The 16,700-nt window shown below is 41.6% G+C and overlaps 1 protein-coding gene across 1 annotated transcript in view; it reads left to right on the top strand.

The window, feature by feature from the left end:
- The first annotated feature begins 2,465 nt into the window (after positions 1–2,465).
- The window catches only part of septin12 (septin 12), a 52,007-nt gene continuing 37,772 nt past the window's right edge, over positions 2,466–16,700 (top strand). Inside the window, exon 1 of the mRNA XM_029437425.1 lies at positions 2,466–3,570. Within this exon, the coding sequence (XP_029293285.1) occupies positions 2,475–3,570 (1,096 nt within the window). The 5' untranslated portion in view covers positions 2,466–2,474. The remainder of the gene's footprint in view (positions 3,571–16,700) is intronic.

Below are 16,700 nucleotides of genomic sequence, written 5' to 3'. Positions count from 1 at the left end.
ATGTTGTATTGCTGTCAAACTACTGACAATAAAAATCAACACTTCCTGCAGATATGTCATATGAAAAGTGACTGGTTTACACCATTTACCAGTTAAATAATATGTCATTTTGGTTGTTTTGAATGTGAAATGAGCCTTAGTGAATAGATTCAGTAAACTTGCTGTTTGTAAAGTTTGAAGTTAGAAACACAGACGTGTGTGTGTGTGTGCGTGTGTGTGTATGCGTGTGTGTGTGTGTGTGCGTGTGTGTGTGTGTGTGTGTGTGTGTGTGTCACTGAGAGGTCATTGGTCTGGTCATACAACACATAGAGACTGTGTTTGAGTCTTAATGACATGAGAGGAGTCCTGTCATTACACATTGGCTCTCTAAGCTGAGCAGCATGGAAGCACACACTCACTCTCGCCTCATCTTAACATAAGTGTGAATGATCTGCCGTGTGTGTGTGTTGCAGTGCTTCTAGCCTTTAAAGGAGAACTGTGGTGTATTAACACTTAGGTTTTACCTTCGTAGCTCTGGCATCTGGCTCTCTTAGCTATGATAACATTCTCCTCATCAAGTAAATTGCTGAGATCTTGTAAGGCAGCGGCATTGCTAAATTTAGGTCCAGCATACAAACTAGTTGTAAACCAGCCATAAATCTGTCCTTGTAGTGTAGATAAACTAGTTTCATCCTACAGATGGATAAACAATGTACAAAGTAACTGTGCTCTAGAAATGTTGTGAATTTTGTAGTTTTGCAGCCCAAACGTATTGATAGGTAGTGCACTTCAGAATGTAGCGATGTAGTTTTTGTCAGATTGAAGCGTACAAAAGATGATGAAAACAAAATGTGTTAAAACAGATTAATTGGATCAAAGAGATATTTAGGCACATTATTTCACAACATAATACAGGTAGCAGCTGTGATGGCTATGGATGACATCTCAGCTTTCACTTTGGAACTATAATTATATACCCCTCCTCCTGCGACCCACCCACCCACTCCTTCTCATGGTATTTCAAGTTGCACTGCTTGGTTTTTGTAACACAAAACCCCCCTGGATGCCCTGACTCCAGCTCCGACCTCAATCCACCCTTTGTGTTTGCAGCTTGAAGGAAATGTGTGTGTGTGTGTGTGTGTGTGTGTGTGTGTGTGTGTGTGTGTGTGTGTGTGTGTGTTTGCTCAACAAAGGAAGGGGACACTGTTCTCATACAAAGGCAAGTGCCTAAGATCATTCAGGACCAAGAAACCAAAAAAGCAAGAGAGATTTAATATGATGTTCTGAGCAGAGACACACAGGCACATTAACATACTGTAGAGTGTATGTGTCCTCACACACAGCATCCATTACACTGTGTCAGTCCTGCCTTTAGTCTCACAACGGTCATGAATGTTAAACACTTTGGACACTATGGTTGTTAATGAAGTATAGCAACTTGCATGACATGCAAATCAAAATATTATGTTTTCTATTTAATAGATCGTAGATCGTTTTTGCAACACGTTGTCAACTAAGTGATCAAGTAGTTGAATTTGAACATAAGTAATAATAATGTTGAACTCTCAGGACATGGCATAAACTCATTACCCAAACTGTTCATTGTAAACATTCCTTACAGTGTACAGACTATGCCCCACCTGAGGTTGAAATATGTCATTTGCCTCCATTTGGTCAATTTGATGGCCTCACGCCCTGATTCAAACAAAGGCTGAAACAGGAAGCTCTGGTGATGTAAGAGGTCAGATGCTGCTATATATTCAATTGGAGCAAGAAAGAGTAGCTTCAGTTCAGCAGGAGACATAGTAATACCATATGGGATGGATGGTGTAATATTTTTGATGTCCATCACTTGTCTATCTGACAGAATGTATGCTTCATATATACTTAAGACAAATGGACAATGTGAGTCCAGGCTGACTCCCAGAAAACATGACATATGCCAAGATGCACTGGATAGATGTATTAGATCTGAGATATTTAATTAACAACTCATATCTTCTTTCTTCTCACTTACAGCGCTGAAGAGATCCTTTGACATTGAAGATGTGGAAGACATACCATCCTTCTCCCCAGCTTCACCCATCTCCACCCCAGTTTCTCCCTCTTCCTCCCATTTCTTCCTCCACCACAACAAAGCCAGTGAGGGGCGGGGAGGAGGTGGCCAGTCCCCTTCATTGGCATTCAACAACAACAACAACAGCCTGTGCTCCACAGCCCACCACTCACGCATCAGCCTTGGTTCCAATCCTAGCCCAGTGCTCAAGTCCCGTAGTGTAGTCAACAGCCTGTCCTTCAACCGAGGAACCATGAACAAGCCGGCCATCCACAACAACTGTTCCTCCGTGACCAGAGCTGCATCCTTCCAGAGCAGGTTAAACCCCAACGGTTACTCAATATTGTCTGGACCAGGCAGTGACAACGACAGCCTTCACAGCTCCACGTCCAGCCTGGAGTACTCTGGGGTGGGTGGGGGTGCCCTTCCTTTTACTAAAATGGGGTCATATATCAGCCCTCAACCTCAGGGGGGGTACCACCGAACCCAGCCCCAGCTCCCACAGCAGCACAAAGAGAGAGGTGCCAACTTGGAAAGCAACCACAACCTGAATAAGTTTTCCTCCCATGGTAGTGTTTTCCACTCAGAGATGGACCAGGGGCCAGGGATGAGGCTGGGTGTTCCAGAGCCTCGGGCGATGAATCATGGCTCCATGCCCAGCCTAGACCTCCAAATTTGTGATGGAGGAGGAGGAATGGTCAGTATGCCAAGAGGTGGAGGTGGAGGTGGAGGCAGGATGTCTCCAGGGTTGAGGTATGCCAATGCTAATGCTAACTGGAGTGGTCGTCTTCATAGTGCCAGTTCCTTTGGGGAGGAGGGCTACTGTGGCCCAAAACAACACTACCAGCAGCAAGGGCCCCAGGTCCTCAAGGCTCCCCAGCCAAAGGCCAAAGAGACTTCACGTCTCAACAAGTTTCCCTTGGATCTAGACAGCTTGGTATGCAGCACCTCGACCACGTCTTACACCATGGCTGAAGGAGGATCAATGAGCCCCAACCCCCCCAAGCCTCCGCCAAGGAGCACAGGAGGCCTCCAGCACCACACCAGCCCGCCATCTACCTTGGCCAGTCCCTCAGCCTCTCTTAGCAGCCTTGACAGTTCCTCTGACACCCCATCCCTCTCCCTCCACAATCCCTTTTTGCCTTTCTCCCCAAGTTCTCAAACTCACTCGCAGAGTTCCATCCCTATCCCTGAGATGAGTTCCCCGGTGACCCTTTCTCCAGGCCACAGCCCCAAGCTGGAGATTCTCTCAGGGTCCCAAGTTGTCCAGGTAGTCCCCAATCTAACTAACCCTTCCAGCTCCTCCACCCCCAGAGCCATTTTGTCTGAGGAGGATGGCCCAGGTGATGCCAGAGATAGTGTAGGTTCAATCTTGCAGAGGATTGCTTCCTTCTCCCAGCATGTCGTTACTGACAGCACCCCAGCAACTGTGACCCAGCCCCCTACAGTCCAAAGCAATGGTGGGTTATCTTCTGAATCTGGGTGTCCTGCTGACACCACGCTCATGCCTCCATGGAAACAGGGAAAGAAGAAAGGTAAGATGTCTTTTTTTAAAGTCCTTAAAAAGCTGCATTTGCAGGAACTTCTAACCATAAATAATTGCGTGCAGATTTGTCTGTGCTGTGATGCTCATGAGTAAAAAGGGCAAGAGGGAATTGTCTTTTTGCGTCTTTGGTGTGTAGTTAACCTTGCAACATGCAACATCTGTCCTTTTTTATGACCACTGACATGATAAGACCACTATACGTATAGACTCTCACACACACACAAGTTTTCATTGTTATTGAGACTGATTCAATTCATACAAGCTCCCATCAAATTAACCAGATCAGAGTTTGATGACAGCACAACCTTTCCCTAACCTTGACTAAACCTAACCTCTAATAGAACTCAGGATGCGAACCTCAGCCTCTGGTGTTAGATTCCTGCAAATTGTACATTTCGGCACATATATATAGTACTTCAGTCATGTAAAAAAGCGTTCCCTCTGAACCAGCCTCTCTACTCCCAGCGAGTCGGCCTCTCATGTGAGGACGAGGCGAGGGTGCAAGTCTTTTTCTCGTTTCTGCATCTTTGGATTTAATCAAAACAAACTCATCATGGATGTAATAATGACCATGAGTCTGCTGAGTGAGGCAGCTGTACTTCTTCTCCCTCTGTACTGAGGCAGACTGCAGCTACACTGACTCACTATCACCTCTAGTGGAACAAGTGGTACTATAGACTGGACGGAGCGCAGCTAGCTGTTAGCATGCTAACTTCAGTAGATATCTCTGGAACACAACACAGAGATGTGTTTGACATAACGTCAATACTGTTACTTATTCAAACTCTGTTCATAATGTTAGTTCATAGTTTTAATGTTTTAGGTTTCATTTCTGGCAGATCTTACACATTGAACCTTTAACTGTTGGTGGCTGGACACTCTGACAAAGAAGTAAAAGCTTGGGGAAGCAAAATACATTAATACTAATACACTTGTAACACTATTCTAGGTTCCTGTGTGTGTGTGTGTGTGTGTGTGTGTGTGTGTGTGTGTGTGTGTGTGTGTGTGTGTGTGTGTGTGTGTGTGTACACAAAGGTCGGTTTAACATATGATGACAGGGAACTTCTTTCTGTTTTCATGTTGGTGTAGGAAGACAATTCAAGGTTAGTAGATGAGCCTAGCAGTCACACCCATTGTAATGGTTTCCTGTTGTATTGAGCTCCAGCACACACACACGCACATGCACACACACACACACACACACACACACACACACACACACACACACACACACACACACACAAAGCAATATACAACCCAACACACATTCCACATTTTAAAATGTTATTTTCTATCTACACAATTTTCCCTATTTTAATTTTGTTAGTTGCCCCTCCTACAGAACAAACGTTGTATTAATGCATACACAGTCACACATTGTGTGTCTTTGTGTTTACAGCTTGTCTGACATTTTTAACAGGGGTTTTAAAGCTATTTTAGTCCACCTCCTCCCAGCTTGGCTCCTGCTTCCTCTGATAACAAAGTCAACATTTCTGTGTCTCAGCACCACATTTACAAAAAACATGTTACAATGAATATCACTCTATCAAGCCACAAAACCAAGACATTCAAAGAAAATCCTCCATATTCATTGGTTTATCTGTTTTATTGGACAGTTTATAGTTTAACGGGGAGATGGTAGGTCTGAGGAAAATCAGTTAAGTTAAACCGCAGGCTGTTCTCATAAACTGTTTACACTCATACCTACAAAAAGTAATGCAGTAATATTTGTAAATAACCGACGTAATCAATTTGTGTACAACCCACCTAATCCTCAGCCAAGACAGGTGACTTAGTATAAGAGCTGTTGCTGGATATTTGTAGGAAACCCATGAAAAATAACAAAATAACTTTTCGTAAGATATTATACGATGTGGTATGAAGACTTGTTACAAACCAACAACGGTGAACACACAGTAAACCAATTACAGCTTGTTGTTTTATTAAATTGCACAAATGTTTTCTATAACATGTCAGTTAGATGGATTGATGAGATGTTCTGACTTCTTCCACTCTGACGCCTGGATGTTTACACAAGAATCTTGTCCAGATTTAAAATCTCAGTTGAGCTCTTCATCAAACAGGAGGCATCTGTTAAAGTACGTGTTGGGGTTTCCTCTCGCCTCCTCCACTCTCATCAGAGAATTAGTCCAATACCTCTGAGCTGAAAGATTAAAAAACAGAACACCCAACTCTACTCATAGATTCTTTTTCAGAGAAACATTTTCCATCAACTTTGATGTTTCAGCACCAAGCATCATTGATGTAAACACAGAGTGCGCCTCCTCTCGTCCCACTGGAGTCCTGCACTCGTCAAGTGCCACAATGGAGCCAGGTCTCTGTGGGCACAGTCTACAATGTTAGCAGAGTCTTATTTCATCCCTCTTATTTTCCAGCCTAACGTCCTATTTGGGTTAGCTTAGCTCCCATCTCGGCTCTCTTTCCTTCCACTCCACCCTCGGTGGTGTTTTGTCCGGCTTGTCTGGCTGGGTGGCTTGAAGATGCGCAGGCAGTGATCGTCTCAAGGTTCGCTACACTTTACTCAAAGGCCACACTTCCTTCTCCTATTTTGATGAGTGTGTCTCTGTCATATGTCATATGTGTTACAGTAAAAAAAAGAGGAAAAGACAACAATCAAACAAAAATGTGGCAAAGTTCATGGGAGCTACCAGTCACTGCATCTACATGTGGCGTAGCCATAGCTTCCTGCTGCATGCTGACCCCTTTGAGTAGTTTATGCTTTTTTTAGACTGTTTTTTTAGGGTGAGAAAGGAATAATCATACTAATATTGAACACTGGAGATATTCGATATTATATATATTTGGAAAAGGAAGGACCTGAAAGGAAAAGTTCCACATTAAACTAGTGTTTTCCAACTGAAAAACGTCCACCTTTACTCAGGCTAATTCAATTCTGCCACTGCAGTAATGGCGGCGTGTGGAACATGGTGGATTTGTCTCTAAGCAGACATGCAGAAACTCACTAGCCTCACAACATTTTGCTGTCATCAGTGTTCCCGTTGTAAGTAAAAGGCTAATGTGGGGTAATGGGCGTTCACAGTGAAATTATTGTTTTGCTCTATCCAGTGTTTTACTCATAAAAAGCATGAAAACAAAAAAGCTACTCCCTTCCTCTTAGAGAAACATACAGAGGAAAAGACAATTCAGACAGTGGAAGAAAGAGTGGAAAAAACTAACAAGATCAAACTCACATTGAAGAGTTCTGAAGCAGAAACGATTGGGTCAAATAAAATTGATAAACGCACATCCCAGAGTCTGATCGGAGGGGTTCTGGATCAAATATAAGAAGAAGAACACATTAGGAGCACCAAAAAGCTCTTCATCTGAGTCTGAGGAAGAGCTTTTTTGGTGTGTGGATCTATCTGTTTCTACATCTTTATCTTCTCAGTCAATCATGCAACCCATAATCTAATGCGCTGTCTATCGTCATGTACCGAATAAAGTCCAGCATTGTTCACCCCTTAGATTATCTACCTGTTCATATCTCTCACATCTCCTCCACCTTGGGAAAGCATTCTTATCTCCTTTTCCAGTTTCCACATCTCTTTGCTTCATCAGTTCTGCATTCTTCTCCCCCTCGTTATTTCTGCTGCAGTCACATGTACATTTATTTTACAGGCATGGCTAGCAATGATAAATACAAACTGTCCAAACAGCTCAAACTGCATTGTCATGATCTAGAATAACTTTACTCAGTCCTTCCTCTCTGCTCTTTTAATCATTCTTTATTTTTCTGGCCTCCTCATTCTCTCTTTAGCTATCATGCCCAGGCTCGTCTGGACTTCCCCTCCAAATCCCTCTCTCTTTCTGATTCAAGCTCTAATGACAGTGATTTTGGGAATAAATTCCTCCCCAGCAGATGTCTAAGCCACTGTCCTGTTTCTCTCTCCTCACTTTATCCTCTCTGTGACAGACAGAATAAAGAAGAGATTAAAGCTCCTCTCTCCTCATCTCCTCTGAAGCTTCCTCTCTCCTTGTCTCCTCTGAAGCCTCCTCTCTCCTCATCTCCTCTGAAGCCTCCTCTCGCCTTGTCTCCTCTGAAGCCTCCTCTCGCCTTGTCTCCTCTGAAGCCTCCTCTCTCCTTGTCTTCTCTGAGTGTACACTACTCCAGTCTTGCTCTCGGGGAGCCCTGTCTTACTGGATAACCTGCAGAGATCTTAAAGTGTTCAATGGTTTATGGCTGGTAGTGTTTGGCTAGAGTCTACATCAGTAAAACAGTAAGGTCCCTGTCCACGAGACTGAATGAACCCCAGAAACAGAACATCAGCTATCTGTGAACACCAGACCAAAACCACTTACAGCAATGAAAGAGTCAGTGGAGAAGGATCAAGAAAAACCTTCATCGTTTTTTTTTTTTTTAAAGTCATGTCATTCAATATTCGGCCTCAGTTCTAGCAGTACTGATACAAACACTCCTGAATGAGGGGTGACGGAAGGCTCATGCCCGTTTTGACAAAGTACTTTTCCAAATCCATGAAGCGGAAGGAAAGTTAAGGGTTTGTGAAGCACACTTTTGTTGTTGCTCACTATTAAGGCCCGGAGAGCTGGGTGATCCAGCACATACAAATAGATGAAAGAAACAGCCAATCACATCTTTTCATGAGGGAACCTCCTCTCTGCTGCTGTTTGTTGCTGTTTCAGATTGGACCCCCGCTTCCTGTCCAGTTGTTTGGTTCAAGGCCCTGAAATGTGTTTCCTGCACCAAATAAGATTAGCTCACCCTGTCTGTTTAGGCTTGTTTTATGAACACACACACACACACACACACACACACACACACACACACACACACACACACACACACACACACACACACACACACACACACACAACACACACAGAAAGTAAGGAAGACACTGACAAGCAAACATGAAAAGACTTCAGATGACTAATTCTAACCCAAAACATGCCCCTTGTAGGTCAGGGTTAAAAAGAGTCTAAATGTCCACATTCCGTAACCGTGTCCTCAAAACACAATAAATATTTCCCTAATGGTGACTTCCATTTTAAATACAGAGTTAAACAATTTGCAAAAGGATAAGAATTCAGGAGAAATGAGTGAGTGAGGCTTTTGGTTCAAAGGTTTGACAGCATGGCGAATGTGAGAGGTAAAGGTAAAACTGAGTGCACAGTAAATCAAAGCAACATAAATCAACACATGCTGCATAAGAGGTTTGTAGAACTTCTTCAAAACACTCCTGTGGTGATGAGTCACACAGATCACTGAGCCTGTGTCATGATAGAATAACACTCACAATTGTCAGTTGTAAATAGTGAGATGTTGGATATTGCCAAAGTGTGTAAACCAAAGCTGCCATGCATGTTAGGTTTGGGTGTTATGTTAAAATGTCCCAACTGTGCCACAATAGAGCTATCCTCTTTTGAAATTGACTTAACTGCCTCATTTCTGTTCATATGTTTAAAAAATGGTCACAAAATATGTTTTAACCATGTACGTAAATTAATGAAATAATACCATATCATCATTGTATGAAACTCACCTTATAATGAAAGGAGGCTGAGATCAAAAATAAAGTTGGTCTGAATTGTGTATTCTATTGACATGATTTCCAATAAGATTTCTGGACATTATTTCACTAATTTCTGCAGCCTGTGTACTCTCTGTGTGAGTTATGACTGAGAACAAGTGATGCGAGTCTGAGGAAAATGGTATCAGTTTGCAAAACTGTCAAAGACACCGAATGTCAAATCTGTCGCCTTTTGCACTGTTGAGGATGAGGACAGACAGTAGACCGACATAGTAGTGGAGGACAGTTAGCAGTGAGTTCAGAGGAAATCCTTCTGTGGACGTCTTCCTCTCTTGTTTTATGAGCTGTTTAGCAAAACTGTTGTGGGATCTCTTTTTTCACACATATTTGCTCTTTGCTTGGCTAGAGGCTGGTTAGTACATGTCTCAGTGGTAGCGCCAACCTTTCTGCACTCACTCGCTGCAGCCATGTGTGAAGGGATTTCTGCTTGGAGGCACGTACAGACCGGTCATTCTGTGTGTGTGTGTGTGTGTGTGTGTGTGTGTGTGTGTGTGTGTGTGTGTGTGTGTGTGTGTGTGTGTGTGTGTGTGTGTGTGTGTGTGTGTGTTTGTGTGTGTGTGTGTGTGTTAGGTAAAGAAAGCGCCTGCAGCTGGGCTTGGCTTGGATTTGTTTTCAATCTGTTTAGTTGTCCTAACATGGCTGCCCTTTGGCTTGTCCAATGAAAAGAAAGAGCTGTGGAAACGATCCTGTGTGCTCTTCACACCTACTGAGTGCTTATCCAAGAGCGGGATGAGGCCGGGTCAGGGTTTAAGGACTGACTGAATTACGGTTTTATAAAATATCCATATAATGTTTATGATGCATTCCCTTGATGCAATGTGAATAAAACAAAGCTTAATGCAGCCTGAACATAGGGTCATTTGAGTAATTCAGAATAGCCAGATTTCTCATTAGATCTTTTGAAATGATGTTGTTTTTCTTTGGCATTCCTCAGTTATGTAAGTGACATGACTCCTGCTTGCATTATTATTTTGCATGTAATCTCTGTCTGTACTTGTACTCATTGTGGTACAACATCGACCTTTACATGTTTCCTTTGATTTACTTTGTCTACCCGTACCAGCAAACTTGTTCAGTATTAGATAAATAGGCAACATAAATAAGACATTATGAACTAAATAATCATATATAATATTATAACCATGAACTTGTTTAACAATCTGATAAACAATTGTGCTTCCTTTCAAAATAAAAGTCCCATGTTGATTATGACATCATGGAATAAAGATAGACTTTGTACAGGTTCATAATTCATTTAAAGAAGGAACACAGTTATAAATGGGACTAGTCCACCCTGAGCACTGACATTAGTAACCATATGAAGTAATTATGTAGTTTACATCAGTTTACAGTTTACGTCCGCTGTTGTGAATAAACACCTGAGAGCTTGTCTAAAATGTTACTGTTACACTTCGCTGTAAGTAAGAGTGAGTTGTTTAATAAATGTTGTATTCTTCAAGTCAAAATGTTCTACTCTCCATAACCTGTTGACGTGTTTTATGCCCGCCCCATCCTAACCTATATAGCTGCTATTATCCCTAAAGATTATCTCTTCTTCAATGAGATTCACTCAAGGGAATTCCCATAATTTTGACAGGTCCCTGTAATGTGGCCCTTGGCCTCAGGGGGCCAGCATTCACTGCTAATTCCTCTTAAGTAAGACAGACAGGGGGATAAAGAGGAAGGTAGAAGAGAGAGCAGGGGAAATAAGAAAGACAGACGGAAAAAGGGAGGAAAGGAAGAGTAAGTGAAAGGATGAAGAAGAAAGAAGGAGTTATTAAAGGCCTTGCTATAGTGCCATAGGATTAGTAATGGTTGGGGTTCTGGTATGAGCAAGTCTCGTTATTAAAAAAAATATATATATATTTAAACTATTAATATTCATAAAATCATAAATATGGGTTGATAATAACTGGCACTAATATGAAGTAGGTGCAATAGCTCAACATACATTAAAATAGCTAATAATCAATAACTATCAAAAACAACTATTGATTATTAAACTTAATATAATTATTAATTATATTAGTTAGTATGACTTAATTTACATTAAATCACCTCTAGGGGGAACCACCTCTGTCAGAGGAAACTGATAGTCAGTTAATGTAGTCTCATAAAATATACGAGACAATGAATTAGGAAATATAATAAATCCTTAAATTAATAACTATAAACAAAATTACCATATCAATAGCTAATAAAGGTTTAAGGATTTCTGAATTATTTGATAGTAGAGGTTGGCAATACTCAAGTACATACATTTACAACAGTATAGCAGTTCCGTGCTTTCTTAACTAAAGTTAATGTATACTAAATAATATAGTATGTCCAGTAGAGGTTCAGTTCATGAATGGAAAGGCTACTTTGCTGTAAGCTGTTACCTTAGCTGGCCCAATGTCCTGTCTGCAGTTGGCGAAAATGCATAACTCTGTCCTAACAATCTTCATGTCCTCATAGCTACAGTGTGTGTGATTTAGTATCGAGTGGAAAACCTGATGATTTATAATCTCCTCTAGAGGGATTCTATCAGTGGCACCTGCCTAATGGGCTGCAGGGAACATCAACAACCTGTCCAGCCCTGATTTATTGCTTTTAGAACATCATAAATAATAGCTTAACTCTGTTTCACCCAGGTTTTCAGGTTGTTCATGTCCAGAGCAGTTGCACAACTTGAGTGCGACCAATGCAGATAAACTGAACTTGTAAAGAACAAAGCTTTTAATTACAAATGCTTAATGAATGAAGATCTACTTCGGTTAACATGGAGCTTCTCTGGAGGGGTAATTCCCATTTTCCAATTTGTGGCACCAAATTATGTAGATCTTTCAAGAAAACTTAAATGTATTAAGAAATTATGGACCTGGAATAAATTGAGTATTATTATTATTATCTTTCCACCACATATTATTCCAAAGTTCTTCTAAATCATGATCTATTTCATTTAAGTTGTGACCTAAGGGTTTACGGCTAAAAAACCACATACCTGCAGCACTTTAAACTGAAAGGAATGTGGATGTTCTTTCTGTGGTAGCATGGCTTTTTCTGGGTTCTCTGGCTTCCTCCCACAGTCCAAAGACATGCAGGTTAGGTTAATTGTTGACTCTTAAATTACTGTAGGTGTGAATGTGAGCCTGACTGATTTCTGTCTCTATGTGTCAGCCCTGTGATTGCCTGACAAAGTGCCTTTCGTCCAATTTCAGCTGGGGTTGGCTCCAGCTCACCTGCAACCCTGTAGAAGGATAGGTGGTTATGGATGGATGGATTCTATGTACAAAATCATAGCATTCCCAGACCAGATTTAGGATTTAAAAAGAAAATAAAATCCAAGTCCTGCTTTCTGTGATCCTAATTATAAAACATTTGTTGTGGGCCCAGGGCCACACAGTACTTTACTTAACTTCACATCAACAGGAAACTGTAAAGCTTCAAGTACCACTCTGAGTAAAGCTTTAGAGCCTGACTCATCTTTAATAGACCCCTCTGTCTGTGGAAGTGAGTGTGTACAGACGCTTGTTTGTGAGACAACCTCTTTGGTATAATAATGGTTGTTTCTGAGTTCAAACTATAGAGAGACATTTACAGGACAAACTGGCTCCGCTCTAACATCCGCTGCAGAGTAAACAATTCACCTGGGAATCATGGCTTGCAGTTGGAAAAGGGACATTGTAGAGATGTAACACTCTAAGGCCAGTTTGCTACACATTAGGGGTATTACTCAGCCAACCAAGTAGCTTTGAGGACCTTTGTCAAATCTGACAAAATAACACGGATGATGTCATCAGGGTGAGTTTTTGAACATGCTCAAAAAATGTTCATGGCCTCAGTTGTCGGACTCAACAACGTACGCCAGCGTATTGATATTCAGTATACACAGCATAGTTTCCGGCATACGCCGAAGGGATACGCTAGGAATGCGTTATGCCTCTGTTGGGCATTCATCGAATACGTTGGCCATACGCTCTGATACGTTTTGTATAAGTACGTGATACGCTATCAATAGGCTCTGTATACGTTCATATACGTGGTATATGCTAATTTTCATAAGCGCCAGCATACGTTTCTGCCATACGGCACTGTGTGACTGGGCCTTTAGGCTTTATAAGGCTGGATAGCTCAGCCTTTGCTGCACTGATTCTCTTTTTTTTCCAATTCCTCTAACTTTACGGAAGTGCAATACTCAATTTCAAAATACGCTTTGAAACTTGGTGTAGATCCCATTTTTTTCAAAACTGGATCAAATAAGATGAGATAAAACCTTATCTATCGTGAGGGAGATTGCTGTGCAGCACTTGCAATGCAAAGTGCAAAGGAAGCTCTGGGAAAAGCTATTAAGTCAACCATATATTAAGAGGCTTTCTTTCTTTTCTTAAACTGCTATTTAAGGGTTAAGAATGACCTTTTTGCTCTCAATTTGAAACAATTTCCTTACATATAGCCTGCAACACATGATTGCGGTTCAAAAAGTTATTTTTATTCTAAGCTCCATTGCTTTTTTCCAGACGTGTACAAAATGAGTCTCAGCCCAGCACCAGGTCTTAGTTTTTGCTTATTAGATGAAGTGATGCCGGTACATCTGGTAGTAGTAAGTACCGAGCTCAAGGGAGAAATTGTAGTGAGACGAAATGTCCCTCTTGTTTATTACAGGAAAAAAGGTGTGTGTGTGTGTGTGGGTGTGGGTGTGTGTGGGTGTGGGTGTGTGTGTGTGGGTATGTGTGTGTTCATCCCCAGCTCTTTGGTTTGCCCCACAGACAATCCAGCTCATTGAGCAAACAGCAAACTATAGTAAATTGAGAGCTGTAACAGTTTCATTCAACAAACTTACCGGGTCATACAGGGAGGTGGAGCAGACACACACAAACACACACAAACCCCTAGTTTGTATTGGTGTTTATACTTCCGCTGGATAAAAGAAAGGAGGATGAGGAAACAGAAAATAATAGTGAGATACAAGGACGGATGGGGAAACGGTTACCTGTGTTCCTCTGAGCCTATCATCAGGTCGTAAACCTCCTCCTGACTGTGAGGAAATACCCAAGATAAGACATTTGTATTTTGGTGTGTGAATGTTTGTGTGTGCTTGTAGGTCAGCAGTGAGGTGCAGCTGCATGTGTACATACTCCTCTGTATCTGCAGAGTCCGGGGTGTGTCTGTTTGTTTGCAGTGTGCATGCTTTCCTACAGCCTTATCAACTCCCTGACCCAAACAACCTTGCTCTTTTTCTCACTGCTTTTCTGCCAACATAACATGAGCACGTATTCTTCCTGTTCAGCCTTTTGCTTTATTACCACAACAGACATGTTGATTTATTTTACACTGTAGGTGGGATAGTCCACATGGATAGAAGTAAAGCAAAGTTGGCTCCAAAATGGTGGAACGATTTCCCATTGATGTCAGGTCAGCCGAAAGTCTGCACGCCTTCCGTCGCAGACTGAACCCATCTGTTTCGACTGCACCTCGGCCAATATAGTTTCTTTTTTTTAAAGATTTGTTCTTTGTATGCTGCACTTACATTTGTTTGGCTTATTTGAAGCACTTGTTCTGCACTTAAAGGATTGTAACTATTTGAAGATAATGTACTTGCAGGATTCTTGCTGTTCGGAGTTATATCCTCATGATTGTTTGTACTTATTGTAAGTCGCTTTGGACAAAAGCGTCAGCTAAATGAACTGTACTGTAAAGTTAAGAGAGTTGATGAGTCTTCAGACAAGATTTCAAAATGACCTTCAGATAGACATTAAAGACATTAATTAATTTCAACATATATATCTACAAACAATCCAAGTCTAGTTGTGCTTAGTTTGGCTCACAGTTAATCTGAACAGTAGCACTTTTGACTTTCTCGCGTATCATATCAGCGAATAAGGCTTGTGAGTTCAGAAGATCTTCCTGGTAATAAGACTGCCTTACACACTGATGGCAGACTGAACGTGTAAGCTCAAGACAATTTCAGGTGTGTGTCTTTTGAAAAGGGACTGAATATGTATATACTGTATATATATATATATATATATATATATATATATATATATATATATAGTGCTTTTAAGGTGCCAGCGTCACAAGGACTCGTCAAATGGTTGAACAGCGTGGAACCTTTGAACCTTGAAACCTCCTGCCACACCGTTCTGACGTTGGTTATTGGGGAACAATTTCCGCAACTTGAGAAGGGATCAGCGTTTGAACTTCTCTCTTCGGCTCTCTTGTTCTAAGAAGAACATCAGGGTCAGAACCAATCATAAGCAGAGTATGCTACACACATACACACAGAGAAACAACACCTGCTGGATATCAGGCGCACCGGTGCAACCAATGAAAATGTTAGTCGCACTCTGCAGCCCTGTTACATACAGCCATGTAAACAAAGGACGCTGATCTGTCCATTCAACTGTCAGTCTGTCCAAGTCTGTACCTCTTTGGTCCCTCTGCTGCAGTTGTATAAGAATATATCAGAGCAATGATTAACTTAAAGTCATCATACAAATATAGCCAGACAGTGCACTCTGATTCTGGGGGCTTGGTTTATCTCTGTCATGGACTTGTGAAGGTTTTCCTTCATTTAGCCAAAAGCCTGTTTGGATACACTTGCCAGAATGCCAGACCTGTCTCCAGTCTTGACATAATGTTGACTGTGGTTGCTAAACTATGCCTATAAATGAGAAACCCTGTTGATGAGTTGGCTTTGGTTGCAAATGATCACCTCAGACACTCTATCGTACACATATTTGTTGTGAATACTTGCATAGACTTGTGGAATGGTGCATGTTTGAATGCCACAAAAAAAGTCTGTCTCAGTCCAAAGCAGAGATGAAGAGCTCATTAAGAGAAACACAATGCCTGCATTAGTTATTGCACTAGCCCAAACATGTTTCTAACATCAGGAAATATCTAAGTAAGTAAAAGTAATATCTCAAGTGAATATATAAATTCCTGCAGTCGTTAGAGTCGTCTGCATTGGCACCCTGCTGCGACGCCAGACGGGCCACACTTCTGTTCGTACTATATTGGATGTCTATGTAGCCGGACGTGTTAACGTGTTCGCACATGTGCAGTCGATGCACTCAGACATTTTTGCAGATAGCAAAATTTACATCACATGGATCCATGTAGCCAAGTGGATGCAGAAGTATAATAGGAGCTTTAGAGCCTTATCAGTGTTAGGGCTAAAAGTATTGCCCTTATTGGGGCTTAAACAGTAAGAATATGGGTATGCGGCTTCAGGCAAATCACATTCCCAAACTGGTATAGAGGTGAGGGGAGAGCCCAGTAAAGGACATGGGTGACACCATATTTAGTCCATAGACAGAAAAAAGGGCAGCACGCAGACTTGTGAAGAGAAAGGTCAGGAGGTCACCTGAATCACCAGTAGATATCACTGGGCCTACCTGACTAACATCACCATAAGGTTGAATATGACCTTGTTGAAGTCAGTGTTCTTTAGATGAAAGATAAATCACCAGCAGCATATGCATGTCCTTCACACGTGTAGTGTCATAAATATGATGTGTTGTTCCAGAGAAGACAAACTAATATCCTTATTTAGATTAAAGCA

The sequence above is a fragment of the Cottoperca gobio genome, chromosome 8 (assembly GCF_900634415.1).
Source record: "Cottoperca gobio chromosome 8, fCotGob3.1, whole genome shotgun sequence".
NCBI classification, from domain to species: domain Eukaryota; kingdom Metazoa; phylum Chordata; class Actinopteri; order Perciformes; family Bovichtidae; genus Cottoperca; species Cottoperca gobio.
This window is presented reverse-complemented; position numbering and strand designations above follow the sequence as displayed.